At 36.1% G+C, this 26,651-nt stretch overlaps 1 protein-coding gene across 1 annotated transcript in view; it reads right to left on the minus strand.

Annotated features, from left to right (window-relative positions):
- Positions 1-3,967: 3,967 nt before the first annotated feature.
- LOC117325637 (regulating synaptic membrane exocytosis protein 2-like) overlaps positions 3,968-26,651 on the minus strand; it is a 67,301-nt gene continuing 44,617 nt past the window's right edge. The window contains exons 8-22 of the mRNA XM_033882025.1: positions 24,911-25,027; positions 23,413-23,533; positions 19,762-19,808; positions 18,702-18,793; positions 18,182-18,363; positions 17,586-17,679; positions 16,323-16,677; positions 15,988-16,038; positions 12,015-12,119; positions 10,378-10,485; positions 8,411-8,513; positions 8,226-8,305; positions 7,063-7,176; positions 6,471-6,613; positions 3,968-5,524 (exon numbers count right to left, since the gene is read on the minus strand). Coding sequence (XP_033737916.1) covers positions 5,354-5,524; positions 6,471-6,613; positions 7,063-7,176; positions 8,226-8,305; positions 8,411-8,513; positions 10,378-10,485; positions 12,015-12,119; positions 15,988-16,038; positions 16,323-16,677; positions 17,586-17,679; positions 18,182-18,363; positions 18,702-18,793; positions 19,762-19,808; positions 23,413-23,533; positions 24,911-25,027 — 1,883 coding nt within the window. The 3' untranslated portion in view covers positions 3,968-5,353. The remainder of the gene's footprint in view (positions 5,525-6,470; positions 6,614-7,062; positions 7,177-8,225; positions 8,306-8,410; positions 8,514-10,377; positions 10,486-12,014; positions 12,120-15,987; positions 16,039-16,322; positions 16,678-17,585; positions 17,680-18,181; positions 18,364-18,701; positions 18,794-19,761; positions 19,809-23,412; positions 23,534-24,910; positions 25,028-26,651) is intronic.

A 26,651-nucleotide genomic window follows, 5' to 3' on the forward strand; every position in this document is an offset into this window, starting at 1 on the left:
AGGACTAGTAACTGTGGATGATGTCAGTGTATGAAAACTATCGGATGTATCCTACGATTTTACGAATTATCAAAGTACTGTTATCATGAGATATGAAGGAAACGAATCATTTAGAGAGGAAGGAAAATAAACGATTAAAACATACATTTTAATACCGTCGGTTGAAATCCAGAACTGCGCAAAAAATAGCTTCAAAGTTACTGTAATTCTTGAAAATAACTTGAGCATGGACATCATTCCATTTGATAAAATACCACTACACGATACTAGATTATGTTGTGAAATAGGAAGACAATTCTATTTTCTTAGTAATTATGCATTTCTGGATAGTTACAGATGATGCTCATGATATTTTCAGGAATTTTAGTGATGGCCAGGACATTATTTAGCCTGTTAACGACTTTTGGTAACTTAAGTGACGACAGAAAGTGACAAAATAATTCGTCGTTTTTCGATTGGTTAGGACATGTGACATACACTAAGCCCATACAGAAAATATAGAATTCTTTTCTTATTTTGGAATAGCGGCTTTCTAGCAGTCGAGTAAAATTAACAATTTCTAGTAAAAAAAGATGTGCAAATTTGAAAATAAACAAACACACCTACCAGTCAGAAAGGTTGACTACCTCTGGTAACATTTTAGGAGAGATTTATTAAAATCATAATTTGTTGTAAAGACTGAGCACCTGCCGTCTGCCAGACAAGTTAACAACTGGTACCAAGTCAGGGACATAAAGTTATATAGCGACAACAAATGAATTATTTTCTTACCTGAAATTGAACAGCAGAAAATATAGAATTCCTTTCTTACCTGGAATTGAACAGCAAATTTCTGGCAGACGAGTTGAATTAACAGTTTCTAGCGAAAAAAAAGATGTGCAAATTTGAAAATAAACAAACACATCTGCTTTCATTGAGAAAAGGTTGACTACCTCTGGTAACATTTAAGAAGAAATTTATTAAGATCATAGTTTGTCTGCCAGAAAAGTTAACAACTTGTACAAAGTCAGTGACATATAGCAACCACAAATGAATTGTTTACCTACCTGATTTTAACTCCCGGACATCTGTCTGGAACTAAATGCGACCTAAGGCTGTTAGTTTGAAAGAGCTTTCTTCCATAACTGTTTTATTTATCAAGGTTTAATTATAATTGCCAGCCATTTCGACCTTTACATTTTTGTGGATGTTTTGTGCCGATTTGGAAGATACTACAGAGCCCTAATGGCATTATACAACTGTTGCGTTCTTCATGAAGTTAATTCTAGGAGCATCCTGAACTCGTCGGGTTTGTCCCTCGAGGAGTTCTGGATTACCTAGGAGGCGACGATGAAACGATGTCCAAATCTTTAAGTAAAGCAATAATGTTCTAGAGATTGGATGCGATCCCGTAGATTCGAATAAGGGTATGATAATGTAAAGAGTGAAATAATGAAAATAATGAAAAGCGGACGTTAAAGATTACAAGAGATCATAGAGTAATCTTGGCGGCCACCATTCATTGAATAGTCTTCATTTGTTCTATGTTAAACTGATCTTTTCTCTCCATTTTTCATTCGTTTCCCGTAATAATTTGATATCGAGGAAAACATTCATAAGAAAGATTTCAGAACTATACGAAATAGTGATAAAAAACTTGCCAAAATGGCTGCCTGTCGCCCAATTTGTTTTTCCCGATAATAGACCAGGAATTGGATGGGCATCACTAGGAACAAAGAGAAACCTACAAGCGAAGTTTGAAAATTATCCTTCCAGTTCTTCTCATGAAATGGCGAAATCCATGATGGCTGCCTGTTGGACATTTTGTTTTTCCTCTCGGACCTCAAATTGAATAGGCACCACTGGTAACCAAGGGGAACGTAATGTTATATGTAGTTAGAGAAATACATTTACGTTTCAAGAAAAAACGATATCAATTTTTAACTGTCAACATTCAATACGGCGCTTGTGGGTCATTTTTCCGACCATACTCAAAATTGTATGGGCACAACTACGAACCCAGGGAAACCTACATGTGAAGTTTGAGAAATATAACTAATGTACTTATCAAGAAACGGAGACCATGATCGTAGGGGAGTTTGATAGACTACCATCTGATGATGGTGGGATTAAAATACATTCCATAAACTCCACTTTAGGAGACCAAAAATATAATACCTGAAAACAGTTCGGATAAATGCTAAGTTGAACAAAAGAAATGGGACTGGTTTGCCCCTAGGGACTAAGGGGAGGAGTCCTAAGATGGGAAATAAGCTCATACAACAATGTTATTAATATGCTTAAAACTATCCCTCAGAATATCACGGAAGGAAATGATGAGCTCAAAATGTCCATTTGTGAATTATATTATATATCATGTCTAAATGTTGTCATATACTAGGTCATTCAAGTTAGTATCGGTACCTTTCGTTAACGTTTTGTCTGGTTATCAGTAATATTTTAAACCAAAACAAAATTGTTTATATGTTACACAATTTTATTACATCAAAATATTTAATCAAACTTAATCAAAATTACGTATTAACAAACAAAAAACAAAACAAAAATATTGAAATACATTTCATGTTGCAAGTCTTAAAGTACGCAGACATATACACCACCACGCAGACACAGTCAAAACGTACTGACGTAAATATATACTGATTTTACTGTCGATAGGAAACATAATGAACATAATGGAGATATTGTCATACAAATGTACTTTCCGGCTGATATATTATCAAAGGCAATTAACCTCGGCTTTGAATACACTGTCAGAGAAATATACTGACATATACACTATCAAAGTATACAGTACAGTTAAACATTAACATTTTATGTTTTTACAATTATTAATTAAATTTTATTAAATTTTTATTATTCATTCTTGTTGGCTCGGATTGTAGCGCGCACTACCTTAATGTTGGGGGAAACCGTAGTACCTTAAATCATTTTACTTTCTAGAATCAAAATGTGGCCTGCAGGTTACGTCACGCCTCGACGGCAGTACTCGAATGTTCGGGCGTCTCTTATGTATCCTCTGACATATCCTTATTAGTCCTTTATCTGTCTGTTTTCCAGGGATATTCAACATAAGTCTGCTATGTGTTCTAATCAAACCTTTTCGAAACTGCCCAATTAAATCGCATAGTTCAAATACTAATAAATAACTCGATAACATATTTCTATTTCCAACATATTGACTTTACGAATCGCCTTGTAGGTAACCACCATTTCCAACGTATTGGTTGTAATCAGTTGTTATGTATTTTTTAGTGATGTCAATAAATGATTTTGTAAATATTTCATTATTTTGCTCTGGGGGAACAGCGTGGGTTTATGAGGAAAAAACATATCGGAATCTTGGGAATAGCTCAGTCTGTTAGATTGCCGGCCACATAACCTCAGGTGAAGATCCGAGGTGAATGGTTCGACGCTCCCTACCCATGTCGGTTGGTGTTTCTCTGGAAACTGAGAAAAATACAGGTCTCTACTGTTGTGATTGTGTCCTTGTGAAAAAACAACCTTTACCCTAATTGCTCTGGATGGCATGCGACGGGCCTCTCGTGTGTTGTTCAGTGAGGTAGTCACCAACTACTACCAGGAGACCGCCACCTCAAAATAGCCCTGGCTGTTCATTGGGCGATTAATCCAGCAATCAAACAAACAGATAACGGTATCTCCAGAAAAAGACCTTGAATTGAACATTTCATTAATATTTACCAACACAGCATGCCTGTTTAACTATTTTTTATATTTTAAAAGGACCATTTGTATCAGCTTTATCAGGCCTGCATGGATCACTCGGTTCGCTTCATAACCTCCACTGAGCTGAAGGAGGCTGACGTTGAACAGTTTTCAGTCAATTATTTGGCGCGCGAACTAAGTCTTAATTACAACACGTGGAATGTTAAAATTCTATCGATATTGGAAACTAAATGAACTGAAACTCACCTTTATGTGATGTTGGAAATGTGATAAGATATTACAGGTTTGTGCGAGTTTATTTGAGAGATAAATTAAACAGAGAATCTACAGTCTAGTACAACCCTCGTTTGTACATCTTAACGCTGTCTGTCTCTAGTAAGATATCACCATACAGGTTAACATGGTAGATTACATAAGAAACAATTCACATAATTAGAAAGTTTCAGACAAATATACATAAACGTTAAATGTTTAGTAATGTATTTGATAAAAAGAAGTTTTGAAAGTAAAATCCATATATAATGACACACGTATCTCTCTTGTCCATCTGGGAAAAGTAGTTTCTTATCTCTAGTACTTGTTTAGGGACCTTTTCAAGATATATATAACACAAGCCAGTAACTTCCGTAATAAAATAATCAAAGATAGAACACAAGAAGAAATAAATAGTATTAAACGATTCAATATTACACGTATAGGTACTTAGGTATTGGAACCAATTTCCAACTAGGAAGTCTGTACATTTTCATTTTAAAAGTTAATGCAGGAACCGCAGAGCTGTGATTTCCAGGTAGTCACGTCCTGTGGGTCCATCACACCCGGTCTATTTATATCGGTAGCTACTGAGTGGGAGCCTTGACGACCAGCGCTGTCAGTTCCATCACACCTAGTTACCAGGTAAACACATTAGCACCTATCAGCTCGGACATGATCTCTGTGTTACCTCCATGCGATCACATCCGTATGAGTAGCGTTCTTTTTACAACACAACCAAAAATCTGCCAGTATACAATATATCATCGGTATTCCAAATATGTTTTATCAAAATAAAATGCTAGCACATAATGGGATAATGTGTCTCATGCAGTACATACACTCTATGCTCTCTTCCTAGGTAGTATCTGTTACATACCCAATCAATGCCTCTTAAGGTTTAGATTGACTTTAAATGTGCGTGTATAGCCAGGTTTGAGTTAAAAGTCATATGAACGAAATTTGGAATACCAGGTACCCATGTTAACAATCGGCTCACCTTCAAACTCGTGTCGTGATTTAAGGCAATCTGTCTTTTGGCTTCTGTTAAACATAACATTATTTCACCAAATATATTGATTAATGTTGAGCACTTTGTATATAGTGATATATATAATATATATATATATATTTATGTAAATAATATGGAAAATATCATATCCAATCGAAACATGACAAAAGAACCTCTCATACAATATTAAAAATATTTAAGCATTACAATTCATGGTCCGTCAAATCCATCAAATTAAATACCGCTGTTTATGTAGAAATCCTCTTTGATCATAACGTGCTCTAGACAAAACAAAACAAACAAAGAAAAAAAAACAATCACCAACACTAAAATATATGTCGAAGGTAAAAAATAATAACTATAGAAAAAAAAAATTAAAAAAAAATACATCGCCTTTATCGATCAAAAACTGAGAGATTCGTTAGAACTGAAGTCCGTAGCACCCTGGGGAAATAGCTTGTACCAACTCAATGTGTGGGAATGTTGACCTAGGTCGAGTCCGTCCAACTTAATAACGGTCTCCCCAAGACATAACTTCTTGTCAAAAGCACCTTGTCTGGCCCAGATCTTCACCTATAAATGAAAAAAAAAAAATCGTCCAAAAGTCAAATTCGTATAAACTGGGACATCCAAGGAAGCACAACCAAATTATTTAGTAGCTTTTCGTGCACTGATTTTCCGACAACGGCAGAAAAACGTTTAAATTCCGCTGATCAGTACTTTCAAAATGGCGCTCTCAAGTTCGTGGAGTAACGTCACAAAGAGACGACCTCATGAATAGCCACTTTTTTTGACACTATTAACTTTTCGATGTTTTATTTATTATTTTTAGAACAAAAATGCAACGAAAAGAAAATTGAAAGGTTTCCCGTTGAAATGAACACATATTTCACTCGTATAACAGAATATATCGATATCTTTCATTCGTGCTTCGCACTCCTTAAAATATCGATATCCTATCATACTTTAAACGGGGAACCATTCAATATACTCTATCTATTTACGAGGAGAACTAAAACAAACTGTTTAAGAGATAAACTAAAGCAAACAATTTACGAGGGAAGCTAACATAAACTATTTATGAGGGAAACTAAAACAAACTATTTACGAGGGAAAACTAAAACAACCTTTTTACGAAATAAACTAAAACAAACTATTTACGAGGGAAAACTAAAACAACGTTTTTACGAAATAAACTAAAACAAACTATTTACGAGGGAAAACCGAAACAAACTTTTAACGTTGTAAACTAAAACTATTCCGAGATAAACTAAAACAAACTATTTAGGGGGGGGGGGGGTAAACAAACTATTTTTTAAAGGGAACCTAAAACGAACTATTTCGGGGGAACTAAAACAAATTATTTTACCAGAGACACAAAAGCATTATTTTTACAAGCGATAACCATCTAAATACAATCTTTATCTTTATATGAGTGGTAATAAACTATGTAAGATAAACCAAAAACAAGCTATGGTGCTATTACAAAACTGGTTTTGTATGAAGCCTGAAATCATACCTTTATGTGCCTGCCGTGAATGTTACAGGCAGAATATTTGATTTTACGATCAAATGAAGGCTCATATGATGCTTTACTCGTTGGTGTTTTCTTTTTTTGAATGACCTTTGATCCTTCTACTAAGTACGTCTTCACATATGTATCTGAAAGGTTAGAAAGGATAACAATGTGTTATATACAAGTTTTTCACTCTTCAGAACATTTTTTTTAAAAATATTTTACATACAAATGGAAGCGGATAACATAAAGGAACCCTCTCTTTAAAATATAAAATATGCTTTTGGATAACGTTGATTATAATAACATAAATATTAATATGTGATTTAGATATTGATATTTACATATTATTGAAGACAATATTGTAATCTGTAATCATTTGTTACATTGTTATTGGCACAATCTTCAGTCCGAACATTTCCTGTATATAACCTTATCACATACATAATTCACGTTGGACAAGCAGGCTAAGCCTTATGCAAAAAGTCGTTCACAGAAAAAAGGGGCTACAATGAGAGGACTGGTAAGGAGGGGGTGAGACACCAATTACTTGTGAAATATGGGTCTAAATCCGTGGTCTAAAGTTTACTCTTACCTGGAGGGGAATTTTCGCTCTTCCTGAGAAGTCCTGTCACACATATGATGTCAATCTCCAGTTTACCTTGAGTCACCATCAGGCCGAGACGAATATCGCCACACACCGATTGTTCTGCAAATACATGTATCTTATAGAAAATGGCAATATATACTTTCACTTATCATACAACAATGTCGAAACACGTTTGATCTTTTAACTTATATTAAAACTAATTATCATTTCTGATGGTCTCGTAGTTCTCTCGAGTTCTTACTGTGGCAAGAAATCGGAGGTCCCAACGGAAACCCACGTAGACCAGCAAGTGACCAAAGGTGGTCGGGTGGCACAGTGGTAATACACTTACCTTTCACCTAGGCGGCCGGGGTTCGACTCCCCGATTGGACGTGATAAGGAATGGGGTAGTGATGGGCCAATCATCGGAAATAATCAATTGATCAGTAATGAAATCGGTGTCAATCCGATTGTTTTTATCGATAATCGGTTGCAGTTTTTTTTATAGTACAATATGCATTAATGAAAGAATATTATAACTGATGCTTTATTATTCTTTGTTATTTTATTAAAAACACCTATTCAATGATTTTTAAAAAGAATCAATTTCGTTTTCAAATTTTTGTTACAAAAATAAGTTCCGAACATAGAAGATATGGTTTCACATGTGGTATTTTTTAAAGCAGAGAAATTATCTGATTACAGAATTGATGATCGCATCGATCTGCATCCAACTGATGTTCGATTTCAAATATTGTCCAATTATACAACACTAGAATGGGGTCACCTGCCCGATCACGTGGGTACTCCGATGAAGGACGAGCATGTTACCTCTACACCACCCAATCAACAAAAACTTTGTAGAAATATTGGAACATTTTCAATTTTAATGATGAATAAGACAAATATTGTCCACAAGTACAGCATAATGTATGAACAGATTTATACCAGGAATGGTAAGTCAACATAATCTGTTTTACTACAAAACCCTCTCTTCAGGATAGAATCAAATACAATAGCCATCACAGCTACGCGGTACTAAATATTGTCGCTCAATATAGAAAACTTATATTAACATATTTTGGTCTAGCACTATATTGTTAGTCATTAGGATATAACCAAAATGATTGAGTCTAAGATACCACACCTAGTATATTAGTTGGTATTACCTGAGGCAGGTTTGGGTGGTACTTGAGCCGGACCTAGCATTGAAGTTATATCATCTCCATCTGGGGAAGATGATCCAAATCTGAAAAATCGTAATGTGTAATAATTATTATTGTCACTTGATGCTATGACATCACGAACACAACTCCAGTCAATGATTTAGTATATTGAGCAATTTGTGACATACCTTTTACTCATTTCGTCCAAATCTGAGTTGTCCTCATAAATGCTTGCCCCAGTTTCACTACATGTGTGTGAACGTCCGGAGTTGGTTAAATCTAGCAGTTGCCCTGAAAACACGAGCATTCATTTTCAACTTACATAGTAAAGATGTGCGACATGTTCGTTCAGCGTCACACCGATCGATGATAATGGCGTAAACGAAAAGTCGCAAAAAAGAGACTTATAAAGTTACTTTTTCCGTTGCTCAAAAGTAATATAGTCCAACATAAACCATATTTTGAATATAGTTGGATATAATGTACATCTCTACACACCCTTCACTTACGGAATATCATCCGGATTTATGCTTTCAGTTTCTCAGTTTCTCAAAATATATCAGTGTGATTTCATCCAAACCTGGAATGTAGTTGTCTGGTAGTACGGACACTCACCACACTGGTCACATTGGTCAGTCGTGTTGTATTACCTTTGTATTGGTCAGTCGTGTTGTATTACCTTTGTATTGGTCAGTTGTATTAACTTTGTATTGGTCAGTCGTGTTGTATTACCTTTGTATTGGTCAGTCGTGTTGTATTACCTTTGTATTGGTCAGTCGTGTTGTATTACCTTTGTATTGGTCAGTCGTGTTGTATTACCTTTATATTGGTCAGTCGAGTTGTATTACCTTTGTATTGGTCAGTCGTGTTGTATTACCTTTGTATTGGTCAGTCGTGTTGTATTACCTTTATATTGGTCAGTCGTGTTGTATTAACTTTGTATTGGTCAGTCGATGAGTGGTATTACCTTTGTATTGGTCAGTCGATGAGTTGTATTACCTTTGTATTGGTCAGTCGAGTTGTATTACCGTCGTATTGGTCAGTCGAGTTGTATTACCTTTGTATTGGTCAGTCGATGAGTGGTATTACCTTTGTATTGGTCAGTCGATGAGTTGTATTACCTTTGTATTGGTCAGTCGAGTTGTATTACCTTTGTATTGGCCACTCGTGTTGTATTGCCTTTGTATCGGTCAGTCGAGTTGTATTACCTTTGTATTGGTCAGTGGTGTGGTTTAACTTTTGTATTGGTCAGTCGAGTTGTGTTACCTTTATATTGGTCAGTCGAGTTGTATTACCTTTGTATTGGTCAGTCGAGTTGTATTACCTTTGTATTGGTCAGTGGTGTGGTTTAACTTTTGTATTGGTCAGTCGAGTTGTGTTTCCTTTATATTGGTCAGTCGAGTTGTATTACCTTTGTATTGGTCAGTCGTGTTGTATAACCCTTGTATTGGTCAGTCGTGTTGTATAACCCTTGTATTGGTCAGTTGAATTACCCTTGTATTGGACAGTTGTATTACCTTTGTATTGGTCAGTCGTGTTATATTACCTTTGTATTGGTCAGTCGTGTTGTATTACCTTTATATTGGTCAGTCGTGTTGTATAACCCTTGTATTGGTCAGTTGAATTACCCTTGTATTGGACAGTTGTATTACCTTTGTATTGGTCAGTCGTGTTATATTACCTTTGTATTGGTCAGTCGTGTTGTGTTACCTTTATATTGGTCAGTCGAGTTGTATTACCTTTGTATTGGTCAGTCGTGTTGTATAACCCTTGTATTGGTCAGTTGAATTACCCTTGTATTGGTCAGTTGTATTACCTTTGTATTGGTCAGTCGTGTTATATTGCCTTTTGTATTGGTCAGTCGAGTTGTATTACCTTTGTATTGGTCAGTCGTGTTGTGTTACCTTTATATTGGTCAGTCGAGTTGTATTACCTTTGTATTGGTCAGTCATGTTGTATAACCCTTGTATTGGTCAGTTGAATTACCCTTGTATTGGTCAGTTGTATTACCTTTGTATTGGTCAGTGGTGTGGTTTAACCTTTGTATTGGTCAGTCGAGTTGTATTACCTTTGTATTGGTCAGTCGTGTTTTATTACCTTTGTATTGGTCAGTGGTGTGGTTTAACCTTTGTATTGGTCAGTCGAGTTGTATTACCTTTGTATTGGTCAGTCGAATGTCTTGGCGACATAGCTTTAGGTGGTACTATATAACCCAGCATGGCGTCGGCACTAAGGCTCAAATTTGGAGTTACCTTTTCTTCCTCTGTAAAACAAGAGTAATGAATTGTAAGAGAAAAGAGTTCACTAATAAAGTGAATTTTGGCATGGTAAAGACAAAAATACAAGGATAAACTTACTAAAAATTAGTATATATATATATATATTAATATTTTAGAGTTAAAACAAATAAAACCGGAGTGTGCTCTCATCATAAACCGCTTTGCGGCTTACTTAAACTACACTCCATTTTTGTGTTATACTTCCATAACATAAAAATGAATCCAAGTTAATCCTTGAATATATATTGGCCTTTGAATATGAAACATTTATTGACCCAGTCGATCGTATAAACTTTAATATTCATGGACACTATGGGGTCTTAAACATTAGCCGATCTTAACTTAAACGTAACAAGCATGGGCAGCTCACAACTACCTTGTATCATTACTCTACCTAACATTCAAGAAAGTAATTAACCAGGATTTGACCTAATGATTTGTATGGCGGTCTTCATGTAAACCTTACATATTTGTTCATATTTTGACCTCACTTACTCGTTTTTGAATTAGAATTACGATTTCATTATAATCTTGATTTTCTCTGCTTCTTTTTCCTACGCTAATTATCAAAATAACTTGTTACCTGTATCTGTCTGAGATTAATACAATCTTACATGTGTCTGTTCCGTGGACAGGGAAATCTCAACCCAAGTGTAAGAGTTTGACTGCTCAGCTCGAGGCTTGTCGAGAACTGACAAGCCAAACTGTTAAAGTCGGGTTTATATATTCATGACCATGTTTGATTATTTTTCTCATATACTTTCTATAAAAAAGAAGCAAATTGTAAGGTGTTCTGAATCTTTTCCATCACCAAAATGTGCGTCGAAATTGATGACGATATTAATCTGCGACGTGGCAACGCTTCATAAATTGATGACGCTACACTTTTGTGAGTGGCGCCATAGCGAGTGCCATTGGTCTTTCCCTACCCTGTGTGAGATCGATTTATACTATCCCTAGTAACCACGGGATCACCCTTTGAAGTTTGTGAGAACAGTTTATCTCAGTCAAACACTGATTTTTCATAACGCAAACACTTCTTTCGAAGGAGGTACAAGTCTTCTACTGACTATTGGACATTTCAAACATACAATGTTTGAAACAATAGAACACTAGAATGGAATGTTTAACGAAAGGCCACCACGAGATTGTCCAGAAACAAAAAGATATCTTATTTGAAATTTCATGCCAATTCTGATATTTTGAATAATATAACTATATTTTGCTATATTTTACTTACGAGCTTAGTGCTGTTCTAATCAGGAAAGACTTATTTAAACAAACAATCACCAAAGGATTATTTCACATCATTTACCTTATCTACACAGTGTATAACCCTAGAACGAACTCTTTTTTTCTCGTGTATTATTTAGATATTGATTTTTCTGGATGCCGTAGGATTTGATCTCATCAGAATGAAATTATCCTCCCATTAATACACAAGAGAATAACTCCTTAATATGCATGACTTAATAACAACCAGCTACACATATGACAGGGGTATAATACATACGTAGACTTAACCGTCGCTCGCTGCTAGCAAACGTTGATGACATTCTCGACACAGCCACTACCAGTTTCTGTTTTATCTTTGAGCTGAAGCTGCCACTACGTGGTACTGAAACAACAATCATTCCACCGATAAAAACAGCCACTAGTTGGCTTACTGGTATCAGGGTGAATATCTTTGTTACCTGATGAAGCAGCTGACTGTTTGTGTAAGCATAATGATGGCATTATATATATTACTTAAAAGCTATGAGAGATTACCTGATAATAAATCAAATATTTTATTCTTACATCAAAAGTGTGTTTTAAGCCTCATTAGACCGGCTATATTGACATTCCATATAAAACATGTCATTTATAATTGATACAAATACATTAACAAGCGAACATTACAGCACATACTAGAACACGGACAGGTCACCAAGAGCTCCGTCGTGTGACTACATATCCCTCAATCATCAATAAAAACCTTGCCTATATCACAGGTTGACGATTAATGTTTGGTCTTCGATATCAATCGCAAAGAAGCAAAATATACATTATACATGTACTATAATGTGTCTCGTTTCTTTCCTCCTCCTTCCAATACTAATTGGGCTAACGAATGTGTAAATCTTAAACACTCTCTTCACATGTCAGGGTCATTGAGAGAGATGTGGATTAATTTAAAGAATTTTGTTTGCTTAGTTATACAGCAGAACACACGCTACAAAATGGACAGAACACACCCTCTCATTCTACATATGACCAAACGACTTTTACCTTTGGTCTGTTGAATTCTTCTTTAAATATGATCCATTATGTCATTGTACCTTTGTATCCAAACGACAAACTTTAGTCTAGTGACTCACTGTTTAATTCCGACCAGCTTTGTGTTTTTGTCTTAACAAATTATTCGTCAGTGAATATTTTGACCTTTGACATTGATTTTGTGACCTCAACATTTTGTTGTGAACTGGACATCTTGTTCAAATTTTATGTAAATCGGTCAACAAATTCAAAAGTTATCAACCTGGAGCTAAATGTGTGGATAGATGAACAGACAGATAGGCATACAGACAGACAAATCGACAGAGTGATTACTATAGCACACCGTTATCTCCGATACGGAACCCTAATATTGAATATCTTCGCAAAATGCCTTTTGAAATTCAATGTTCAAGCTGAATAGAATTCGATCAAGTCGATAAAAGGTAAAGGGTACACGAGATAAAAAGTTATAAGAAACGACTTCCATCAACACAAACCTCCACCACCAACAAACACAGAATATACTGTGTAAGTAATATAATGTAGGGGGATAGGGTCATGCAAATCCTATTAGGTATTGCCTGCTTTAACCATTGGAGACCACGTATTTCATTTCTAGTTTTAGATAAAGCTCTCATAATCAAAGAATTTCTATTAAATTTATCGAAAATTTCGATTCTGTGAAATGTAACGGATCACCAAAACACCTGGTTTTGACATTGGTATGCTATTAAATGTTATAATTTCTACAGACGCTAGACCTCAACACGGGAAAAGAAACATCGCCTGTGTATGATTATGCATATCTTGACACCATTCACCCATCAGTAACCCGCTATAGTTACAAATCTATGGCGCGGGAAGGATGTCATAATTAAATATTTTTGCCTAGGCAAAATTATTTCTGCCTAGGTAAAAATCGAATATTGCTTAGGCAAAAATACTTCTGCCTAGGCAAAATTCGATTTCTGCCTAGGCAAAAATATTTAATTATGACATCCTTCCCGCGCCATACAAATCCACCATATCATGTAATCCACCACAGATAGTATTCTACCATAGACGCTGACATGTACTATCCTTAGTTAGTAAGTGTTGAAGTATTAACGACTACATCTTATATGGTGTTACATACTGTATAAGGACATGTTTTGGAATCACGGTCTATGCTAATGACACCCTTTGACGGACTATATGTATGGACTAGAACAAGCTCTAACATCTAGTCACCAATGGTATGTTCTTAAAATACACCCGGGTTTAAACAAATGTATAAAATTGAAACCTAAGGATTACAAATTGCCTTGTCGATCTCGTGCAACTTCAATTCATCACATAAGAGGTCAAAACAAGAGATTATGTCCTTTATTGAATTGTGCTTGTCCACGATATAACTATAGATAATTAATGACATCTCCCCAAGACGACGTCAGACGACGTTTCTTAGTGTCATCAAAAAAAGTAAGCGGTCAGAATCCTTAACAGCATCAACTATTGGCTATATAATTATTATCACGAGAATGACAAATTTGTACAGGTGTTGCCGACACCTGGGGTGACAGTAAATCAAGAAAACAAAAAAAAACAATACTGAATTCGTGCAAATACTTGATATCTGACCCAACAATTCTTGCATATATCTACACTATAGAAATGTGTTTTCAAACAGGTCCATATAGTAACCAAACTCTTATATCAAGACTAGCATGTCTAAACAGCAAATGAAAAATTAATTAATTAAACAGAAATGAACAAGATAATCCTAAAGGTAATTGCTGGCTACCTGGAAATAACCTTACTTCAAATCTTGCATCGTGATTTTTAAAAATACCTTGTCCATCATAGAGGAATAATACAAAAGGTTACAATTTTAAAATTAATTGTGTGTTGGGGGTACTTGAGCGGATACTGCAGTTTCTAACTTAAGTTTGTGGCGTTTTTTAAGTATAATATTTACCCAATGTTGTTGATTTTTCGACAATATTGTTTTTTCCGTTTTTTGTTTGTTTGTTTTTTTCTAGCATAAAACAAAGCAGAGTTCACACCACCGCCACCTCACACATACCTCACCTCCCCCCTCATCAATACAAATATTCAATATAATGTATATAATGTAACCCAACCCCAACCCCAACAACCCCCCCAATAAATACAAATATAAAATATTAATATACAAATATTCAACACACCAAAAATCAGTTAAAAAGATAGATATGTACATTTGATTATATAAGTTTACATTTGATATGTGACCCGTGTGGTTTTCTAAACCTTGAAATACGTCACCCACAATGGCATCTTATATTATATTAGACAATGAAATAAAAATTGCGTACCGCTTACATGTATCCATCAAACGTTACTATAACCAATGAGACATATCTTATTACCTCCCCTGTTTTGTGTGTATGGTCCTTTTCTCGGCATCTTGTTACGAAAGATTTACAATAGTAACTTTGGAGAATACAGCACGAACAAAATTAAGTTACATTACGTCGTTGTAATATTTTCATAGTTTTTGTTTTATTTTCAAAGTGTTATAACTATATGTTTGAAGTGTCATGGGGATATGACCTGTTTGTATTCTACATATGTCACTACTTCTGTTTTTATTTCAGAGTACTTTTTCGGACGTAAGACATTATCGTTCATTTAACCATGGGTTTCTTGTTGTCTGTACAGCTGACAAATACAACCAGTGATGTTAGCTTTGACGTCCAAGATTAAAACGTTTGAAATATGAGCATACTGAACCAAGATAAAACACGTCAAACTACTGATTTATTGATATATATACGCTTAACAATGAATTATATTTATATTATTTATTTCAAAATGTATGTCAGCGATACAAATGTCTTAATAGAAGTATCAAATGGCCGTTACAAAATAGTAAAACTAGAACTATCACCACAATATAGCACTGAGCATTGGTCACATTTCTATATAAACCACCTAACAGGGAAACACGGTATGTTTAACTAACATATCAAACGTATTGATGCTGTTTTGTGCAAATACATAAGTCAATATCATTTCCTTGTCTTATGAATATTTGTAAAAGAAATAGTACAAACAAAAACTATTGTTGTCTATATCGGATGGAATGGGGTGGGGGAGAGGGGGTAAGGATTGTTGGATACAAGAGGTTTCAATAAAGATAAAGTTTTCGTTTGGGATATAAATACATTGAGATACACATAAATATGTCCTTTCTGAATACATACACCTCTTAAAATTCCTCGATAGCAGAACTGTATCTTCTTCTTTACTATGACCTGCAATGGATTTATTTAACAAACGGATTTCTCCCTGTGAATCAGTTCTAATTCTTTCCCTACAGATCCACAGGGACATATATTACGTATTTCAGTTATATCACGGTATATACTCGCTGTAAACTGTAACGAGGGAACAGAAACAATATTTCCAGAATCTTTCTACACAGACATAGAAGTAACCATATAAATACCATAGCCAGTGCATCGTGTAAAAGAAAATCGCTTATTCCCCCAATGTTGTGATTAAACTTTTTAAATTACACATAAAGAATATTACTCACGTGAATGTCTATTACGTGACGGGGAAGACCAAGAATTTCTATCTTCGTTCAACTGTCTGCCTTCAGTGTTCAGATTTTGAATAGACAGCCGACTGGGACTAGTTGACCAATTGCTGGACGTATCGATAGTTGTTGTCATGGGACTTATTTGGCTGTTTGTTGTGGCATCAGAGCCCGATTCCCTCCTCCGTCTACGTGGGAGAGGGGAGCTATTTTCGTCGTGGTCCTCCAGATCGTAGGTGATAATCTCGTCTTTCGTGTTGGCATCCACAAGGTCTAAAAGTACTTCTCCAAGGAACATGTCTTCTGACCGTTTCCGGTCCCATAGTGTAATTTCTACAGATTTGTCGTTTACCTATGTAAAAAAAACACACACAAGTAAGCATCACGTTTAATCAGGAATTCCGCTAGATATACTGTATTACCGAATAACGAATTTCCCAAGGGTACACAGTGATAAAAAGTATCTGACTTTTGGAAATGTTGAAGGGAAGCAAGGAAGAGCAAAGAGAGTCTAAAGATAGATTTATTTATGTGTTGCTCTGTTATAGTTTGATGAAGAATACTGACCGCTGATTAACATGTATAAATATTCTACTTGGTTTTCTTAAAAGTTTGTTTCGTTTTTTTGTTTATGCATCTATTTTTTGCTGGTTGGGGTTGGGGCATTTTTGCTTTCCAAGGTCTTCTTGCGTCTCGCATTACAGATCATCGGTGATGTTCACAAACACACACAGGGGCTTGTGTCATTTTGATGATATATATGATCAATAACGTTTATCAATTTATCGGATCAAGCACTCTGAATATTTCCCCAAATATTGTTCGTCTCTGTTTTCAAATAAAAAGCCATAATATAGTCGACAAGGTAGCTTTGTACTGGGCATCGCAATTTTTGTTTATTGCGAAACCAAGCCTTAATGTAAGATGTGATTTGATTGGATGTCCTGGGATTCCAGGGCGCGACGGTTTTAACACGACTACATCTGACAAGGGTTCGTGGAGTGTAACGCAATCAGAACCCTTGGCTAGCGAAGATGGGAATTTGAGTAAAGGAGTGGATATTTTTAATACTTTCCCATAATAAGAAGGAACTAGTCAGATACTGCAAATAACCTTATATTTCGGTAACTGAATCTCTGTCGAACTATTCTAATCTGTACAGCCGTGTCAAAATCTACCACGCTACATGAATTGACGTAGTGATACATTTTCCTACAAGATATTATACCTCAGTGGTACATTCCCTACAAGATATTATACCTCATTGGCGCTGATTTCAAGTATGTTAAACGTTTCGTTCCACCGAGGTGATGACGTGTTGAATTGTGGTATCGTTTCGTATGGTGGATAGAAACTGAAAGGAGACGAAGTCAGTGGAGGGACATATCAATTTAACAATTGATAAAGAATGAAAACGAACGATTAAACGACCATAACATGTTTATACAAATCTCCACACACAACATGACTATTCAAATCTCCACGCAGCAACTTGATTGTACAAATCTCTACACAAAAACACAATTATACAAATCTCCACACAACAACATAATTATACAAATCTCCACGCAGCAACTTGATTATACAAATCTCTGCACAAAAACACAATTACAAATCTCCACACAACAACATAATTATACAAATCTCCACGCAGCAACTTGATTATACAAATCTCTGCACAAAAACACAATTACAAATCTCCACACAACAACATAATTATATAAATCTCCACACAGCAACTTGATTATATAAATCTCCACATACCATCTTGAGTATACAAATCTCCTCATATCGGCATGCGTTCAGTAAGTGGGTTACATGCATTCTCTGTCTACAAAGTGTAAGAGAAGACTTACCCTCTGCCTGGGAGTAGGTGAACGAGAGCTATGGGATTAATGACGGAAATTTCAAGGTGACCAGGCCATCGAAGGTCGTCTGCCTGTACTAGTGTGACCGACAGACATTCTTCATCCTCAGAGTATGCCACGCTCATCTGTAACTTTCCACTCACCAAACGCTCGTCTTTCTTCATTTCAATCTAAAGATACACACATTTACAAAAGTTAGTTTTCAGTTCTCAGAAGAGTGAATTACAGCAGACCATCCCATTACCCTTGGTTTTTAGCAATGTCAGTATTTCTCAGATATCAAAACATCCTTCAATAATCCCAGGAGTCAAAAAGGATTTTGGGCAGCCAAAAACATACTCTCAAGGGTTTACTGGATGTACAGATCAGGTATAAAAAAAATGCTGGATGACTTGTCTAATGTATTTTTTCCGAATCAATCAAATCAAACGTTAAATTAATTGATGAAAAAAGTCCGTACAGAATGTGAGTCTCGATGAAATCTCAGCAATGGCCGTGTATTACATACCGGTGTCTTGGGTAACATCCGTCGCTTTGGTTTATTTAGCGTCAACCTTGACGGTGGAAAGGGAATAGGCTGGACAATGGACGGATTGCCCTCTGAAAACGGTATGTGTAATAATAAATAATAAAACACTGATAATTGATAATGAACAGCTGTATCATAATTTCGAGAGGTTAGAAAATAGAGATATCTCACGCACATAATAATAAAGGGGAAAATATTTTCTAAGGCAGATCAAAGCAAGTTTAAGTAAAGAAATAAGACCTATCTAACGATTATGTAAAAATCAATCAATCAGGTAAAAAGGATACATTCAGTAATAACAACTGCAGTTTGCACAAAATAGCAGTGACTATAAGCCGCGATAGCTCTGTCGGTTAGAGCGCTGGACACGTAACCTCAGGTGAGGGGCCGTGATATCTCTGTCGGTTAGAGTGCCGGCCACGTAACCTCAGGTGAGGGGCCGTGATATCTCTGTCGGTAAGAGCGTTGGCAACGTAACCTCAAGTGATTAGCTCCCTCATCGTGTCAGTTTGTGTTTCTTGGGAGAAACATACCCATTTGTGCTGCCGTGAACCTAATTGCACTAAATGGCATGCGATGGGCCTTCAGTGAGGTAGCCATAAACTACTACACGGAGACCACGCCTCAAAATGACAATTGCAGCCAACAGGGCAATAAACCCAGCGAACAAACAAACTACAAGTAAATAGCCAAGTGTAAATAACACCAATATAAAATTGAAATATGATTTCAAAGAAACCTCACTTGAAACGTAATATGCAGGTTTGAAAAAAATGATGTACACAATTGACACAATATTGAATATTGGCACAATATGTTGGATATTTCACAAAACGCGCATAATTCATAAATGCTTCCTCCAAGGGGACCATCAGAAAGGGTACAGCATATATCGTGGCAACATTAAAGTAATAAAGACTAGCCTCAGCTTCTTGATATTACGGACAGACGGTCAGGGAGGTACAAATATAGGCACTCGTCTGGACCGCACATGTTACAAATAAAGGTTCATTTTAATGGCTCGCAATATCAAACCAACCTTGTTCTGTGTCGTCTGCTGTCTCTGTCACTTCCAACATACCATAACTGTAAACGTCATAAAAAAAACCTTTAATGTACCACGGCAGCAATACACATTTCCAATAAAAAGAAGACAAAGATGATAAAACCACATAAAATGATACGATATTGCTTTTCATTTTTTTTTTTATACATTTATGAATATATATCAACCTTCATGCCAGTAGCAGTGTGATAGAAAGGCATTAAAGAGTGAATTATGTAAATGTCAAAATAATATTGATTGGATAGTCATAGTGTTAAGATTTCAGACACGTGGGCACTGATGAGGCCACCTTACAGCAAACTCTCTAGGCAATGGACAGGAACCTTATCTACCCAACTATATGCACATTCTCAGGTAAGCCGAATGGTATTGAAACTGACATAAAACAATCGGGAAACATAATTCATTATGCATGCCAATTTAATACATCCAATTGGCGATAAAACTTGAGATTTGTAAAACGGTTATTACATGGAAACCAGCCTTCCAATCAAAACCTAATAATTTGTTTTCCATAAATATGAACACTTTACACCGGCCATTCTGTATGTAGTGTAATGCTGACTGTGTATGTATGGTATAGAACAGAAAATAAGGAACGAAAGACAGCTGGAAATAGAAATACACAAAAACACGTGTCTGATCCCTGGTTAACTCCAAAAATTAGAGAATAGAAAGGTTATGTATGTATCTTAATTTCTAAAGATGGCATTGTAGTAACGTGTATAACACTGAACAACGTATATTAATCTATTAAAGTAACAATTCAGATTGAAATGACTAACTTCCAACTTTATATTTGTGTAAATGTTTGTACATTGTGGTAGATTTACAACAACGTAGCTGTTAGACCTGTGATTTATATAGACAGTGTGTACATTATCTCGGTCAGACGTGTGATTTATATAGACAGTGGGTACATTATCTCGGTCAGACCTGTGATTTATATAGGCAGTGGGTACATTATCTCGGTCAGACCTGTGATTTATATAGACAGTGGGTACAGTATCTCGGTCAGACCTGTGATTTATATAGGCAGTGGGTACATTATCTCGGTCAGACCTGTGATTTATATAGACAGTGGGTACATTATCTCGGTCAGACGTGTGATTTATATAGACAGTGTGTACATTATCTCGGTCAGACCTGTGATTTATATAGACAGTGGGTACATTATCTCGGTCAGACCTGTGATTTATATAGACAGTGTGTACATTATCTCGGTCAGACGTGTGATTTATATAGACAGTGGGTACATTATCTCGGTCAGACCTGTGATTTATATAGACAGTGGGTACATTATCTCGGTCAGACCTGTGGTTTATATAGACAGTGTGTACATTATCTCGGTCAGACCTGTGATTTAGATAGACGGTGGGTACATTATCTCGGTCAGACCTGTGATTTATATAGACGGTGTGTACATTATCTCGGTCAGACCTGTGATTTACATAGAGTGTGTACATTATCTCGGTCAGACCTGTGATTTATATAGACAGTGGGAACACTATCTCGGTCAGACCTGTGATTTATATAGACAGTGGGTACATTATCTCGGTCAGACCTGTGGTTTATATAGACAGTGGGTACATTATCTCGGTCAGACCTGTGATTTATATAGACAGTGGGTACAGTATCTCGGTCAGACCTGTGATTTATATAGACAGTGGGTACATTATCTCGGTCAGACCTGTGATTTATATAGACAGTGGGTACATTATCTCGGTCAGACCTGTGGTTTATATAGACAGTGGGTACATTATCTCGGTCAGACCTGTGGTTTAAATAGACAGAGGTACATTATCTCGGTCAGACCTGTGGTTTATATAGACAGTGTGTACATTATCTCGGTCAGACCTGTGGTTTATATAGACAGTGGGTACATTATCTCGGTCAGACCTGTGATTTATATAGACAGTGGGTACATTATCTCGGTCAGACCTGTGATTTACATACACATTGGGTACATTTTCTCGGTTAACAACACGGACATAACATTAATAAAGCCCATCCTTTTGCTACAGTTTATGGCTTTCGTAAAGGATTTTCACTTAGTTGTTACATGTGTTAGAAGCAGCGACTAAAATAAAACTTTTGTAATCAATTCCTCGAGTGTCACATTGGCAACAGACAACAACAAACCATACACTTCTTCAGGTTGAGTTATCAAAGTATTGGCGAGGAAGATGAAGTCAGTATAATTTAGCTGCTGGTTGCCCATCTCAGATTGAATTAGACAAATAAAGCAAACACCAATAAAGGGACTAGTGTTTGGTTAACGCTCGCTACTTAGTATTAAGTCAGAGTATTTCATCCTTTACATACTGTCCTAGCTAAGCGATATTTACATGGCTTGGTAAGGATTAGACAGATTACCTAAAAAGGAATACAAATCATATGGAATATTAACACTAGATAGTACCGTTCTTGTGTGTGTTTTTTTTATTCTCGGCACAAGATGTAACAGGTACAAATCAATACAGTATGTATTTCAATGGTAGGAAATTGATACATCGCTATGAACGTCTCAACAATGGTTAAACTGGTTTTCCTTATTTGTGACAGTTTTTAAAGCAATCTTATATCAAAAGGATAGAGTTTTCTTGTAAGCTATTCATATAGGACATTTCCAAGTTAAATGCTGTAGAAACAAGATTGTTTGTTTCTAATTTGAGAACAGACTTCTTGCGGCAATAGGTTAGGCTTCATCACCAGATACGCCCACCTCCATTATAGCATTTTGCCCAAAGGATACTAATTAATTGTCTCCAATTCACCTGCATTGCATATATATTGTTGAATATCATTCACTACGAAAAAAACAAGAATTGAAGTGCCAAGTCGGTAGCAACGACAGAGGTAGGTTGGTGATAGATCAATAGCCGTGATGATATCAGCCTAAAACAACAACAACAGTCCAAACCTGTCACATGATCCCCGGGCTTTGTGGATAAAGAGACGCTAAGCCGGAAAGAAAACACAGGCTTATTTTACATTAATGGGTTGTTCTAGGACTCTGTTATAAATCCGTTAAATCACCGCCATTAGGCAGATAACATTTTCATTATTATTTTATTCGCCGATAAACGAGCCAGTTCCTCGATAACCCAGGAAAACCATCCTATTTCATACATGACGGGGTCAGTAATTAACTACTGGATTTGCAAAATAAAATTTTGGCGTTGTGAGAGATACGCTTAGAGAAAGTTGTACAGTTCAAGAAACCAGAATATTTTGATGTGTTAGAATGATTTCCTTTCCCCAAAATAAACAAGTGAACTATTTCAGTTAGTACTGATTTTAGCGCATTAACCAAATTTAACAGGGAAGCACTACGAGAAATTGGCGCATTTACATTTTCTTTAGTAATATTATACAGAAAAGTAAATTAACGCAATCATAAATAAGCGCAATGCTTCCAGGACTTAAATATTTACGTTTACAGTTAATCAAAACAGATTCGAGGAATTCATTCCTACTAGTAAATTCGATTTCTCAAAATTTGCTATAATTTACTGAATTTTACAATGTAAAGATGGGAAAATGACTTTTCACAAGGAAATTAATAGTGAATGAACTATACAAGGAGAGCTTTAATGAAGTGGTATACAAAAAGTGATTTACTTTTCTTCATGATGGACGACGACCAATTGGACGATTTCTGAAGTTTGATTGACAATCCTCTTGGTCTCCTCGAATGTCGTGTCCACTAGGGACTTACCATTCCACATCAGCACTTGGTCACCTGGCAACGGAAAATCAAACCAGATGTCAATCGGATATCTCAGACATCGTACCGCTGGAGTATCACAATGACATTTGTATGCCCTTATAATAACTCATTTATTATCCAATTCTCCATCAATAATTCACATAAAGAGTTAATGATTATTGTCTGTTTCCATACATAGTTCTAACGTAAACAGCGCAAAAATAGGTTAGTATCAACGTCAAATTAACCAGTATTCTTACAAGTGGATGATTATAGAATGACTTTGTAACTGGTGTATGAGACAAAGAAGTACTTCCAACAGTATGGAACACATAGTTTAGGAGGGATCAAGTCTTTATTAGAACATAGAGAAACACTTTACAGCCAGTGTAACTACTATTATCGGCTAATTACAAGACGCGATAGAAACGCTTTCATGTTTTCCTTTTTTGATACGGAATTTCCGAGTTTTGGCTCGCGCTTTCCGCGGGAGATATCATCCCTGAAATTTAGCCCCTCTTTTGTGAGGGTAGGTACCGCGTCAACACAGGAGTAGGGCTAGAATCAGAAGAAACGCTGTTGTCTCATTATTCTCATGGTGTCGGCACTTTTCTGCTTGTGCCGGTCTGCAATGCGGCAACGAGAAATCTTAATAAATTCGTCGAATATCCATTGATTGAAGGCATAAAATTATTTTCGCTGCCAAACAGGCAAATATTAATTTTAGAGAAAGTGGATATCGCTGATCGTGACTGGCCCCCAAACAAAACTTGGCTAATTGTTCTTGTCATTTAGTGGACGGGAAACCATCCCTGAGACGAGTGCCGTCCCAACGTTGTTCCTTTACATTAACTGGAGTTTATCAACACGTACATGTATGCAGTACTTACGAAGCTTACATATTTGATCATTTTCTAATATCGTTTTGTGTACCGGGTTTTGAAGACAAACAACTATTGATATTGTTTAGTATGCAAGACTTGAGATATGTTACGCAAGTCTGAAACGCACCAAGCTAGTAGTTGTACTTCTACTGGGTCCCTGCCTCATGTATATTGTTCTGGTCCTACAAAGCGGAGAATCGGAAGAGTATCTTATCTACGTTTTTGAAGAGATCGCAAGGGGAGACTAACTCGGAAATTCTGTCTTCCAAAAGTATTGGATTTACTTCTTTGTGTTGTATATATATATATATCATTATACATGGAACTTCTTTTGAATTTTGTTCAATAGACACATTTTGGAAACGCTAAAAAGAAATATAGGAAATTTTAGAATATTACATAAACACTATGTCATGGTGAAATAGTCTCGGTTAGGCACCTTGTGATAAAATGGAAGACAAGGTTTCTTTGTGTAGATGTTTTCACACCTGTTATTCATTTCAATCCTATTGTGATATATACCAACCTTCGACAATACCATAGGAGTCAGCTGGTCCATCGGTGTCGACGTAGGTTACAAAAGCTCCAAGTCTTTTACCATACCGACATTGGCCTCCCACAACACGCATGCCCAGACCATTACCTGTACAGAGATCACACAAAGTTGCAGTACGTGTTAACTATTAGAAATTAAATGGTCAATAGCCATACAATCTCAGATAATATTTCATTGATAAGCGTTATTTCCTAATATCTAAACCCTGGTGGTCAGGTAGCTCAAATGGCTAGAGCGTCAGTTTCGAGTTAGTAGGTCCAGGGTTCGAGTCCCAGTCTTGTCGTTGCGTTTACCTCTCCTGTTACATTTGGCGCCGAGCTAACAATACCCACGGCATTGGTATAGTGTCACATGTGTGTCTACGAGGTCGAAAACGTTGTTGAAGAAGGGAGGAATATAGCGGAACTGGACTGGGCTGAACGCCGGTGGCAAGGCAGCTCAAATAACGAGAGCGTCCGTCTAGAGTTAGGAGGTCCCGGGTTCAAGTTCCGGTCAGGTTTTTGCATTTTCCTCTTCTGTTACATTTTCCCTCTTCTGTTACATTTTCGTCACCCTTGAATTGATGCTTTGCACATGTGTATATCCCTTATACTAACAGTGGACGGGGAATCCCCACCCAGAGTATTCATACTAAAATATACAAATAACGGATAATGTACACACTAAGTGTGATATTATATATCATGGCATATTTATTTTGTTCTAAATATAGAAAATATATCACTTCCGTTTTGAGATTCATGTTATATTCCATTCCGAGATGTTTCTTTGTGGTAGCCATGCCAACAATATATTGGATTTTGCTATTTGCCTTTAGGTATTGATGATATCTGATTTTACTATCTTGTCTTCCTGTCAATGCTAGAATACCTGTTTTAGATACGATTGCAAGTAAAACACTACTGTATAAATAAAGAAAACGAGGGCGTAGTTGAGGTGATATCTGAGAAATGAACACGAAAGATTTTTTAATCAATAACGAAACAAATCTCCAAATATAAACACTACACACAAAACAATGTGATTTATGATATTAGGATTTATCCCTGAACACTACATACTTTATCTTGAGCATTGTGATAGCACTATTCTGGAATAAAATGTGTTACGTAGATCAATGTGTAGGAGTGCCAAACTGCCATTTTTCTTTTCTTTTTGACATCTACTAGGTATCAATACTTTTGGTCCTTAACATGAGTGATGAGGCCTAGAAGGAAGAAACAGCTGTATGATGCCGTTTTATATTTACATTTTGGTGGCAAAGCCATACTAAGCATACACTAAGTAAAAAGATTTGCAGTCTATGTGAGCATAATTGACACCCAAAACGTGACATCAATCCATGCCGCGCATGAATATATTCACCCATCGAAACTACTTCTATCTAACGTAAACAATCATATGGCTCTATGAAAAAAAAGTCCTAGGACTACGTCGTTTTTTTATGTTAATTAAAAAGTATCAAAAAGAAATTTTATACAATATTTTTTGTTGCCAATCTGCACGTGACAAATGAATTTTGAAAATATAGGCTGTTCCATTTGTCGAACCCCATTGACGAAGTCGCTGAATATTGGCATTTTATGCTAACTCAATTTTAATTTTCAAAAATAACAAAATAGTATGTCGAGAATGTTAATAAAAGCATTAAACTGTCTTTTTTAGTGTCTATGGTCGATATATATGCCAGAGCTTTCCTAACAATATGACG

This window comes from Pecten maximus, chromosome 4, assembly GCF_902652985.1.
Source record: "Pecten maximus chromosome 4, xPecMax1.1, whole genome shotgun sequence".
Classification (NCBI taxonomy): Eukaryota; Metazoa; Mollusca; class Bivalvia; order Pectinida; family Pectinidae; genus Pecten; species Pecten maximus.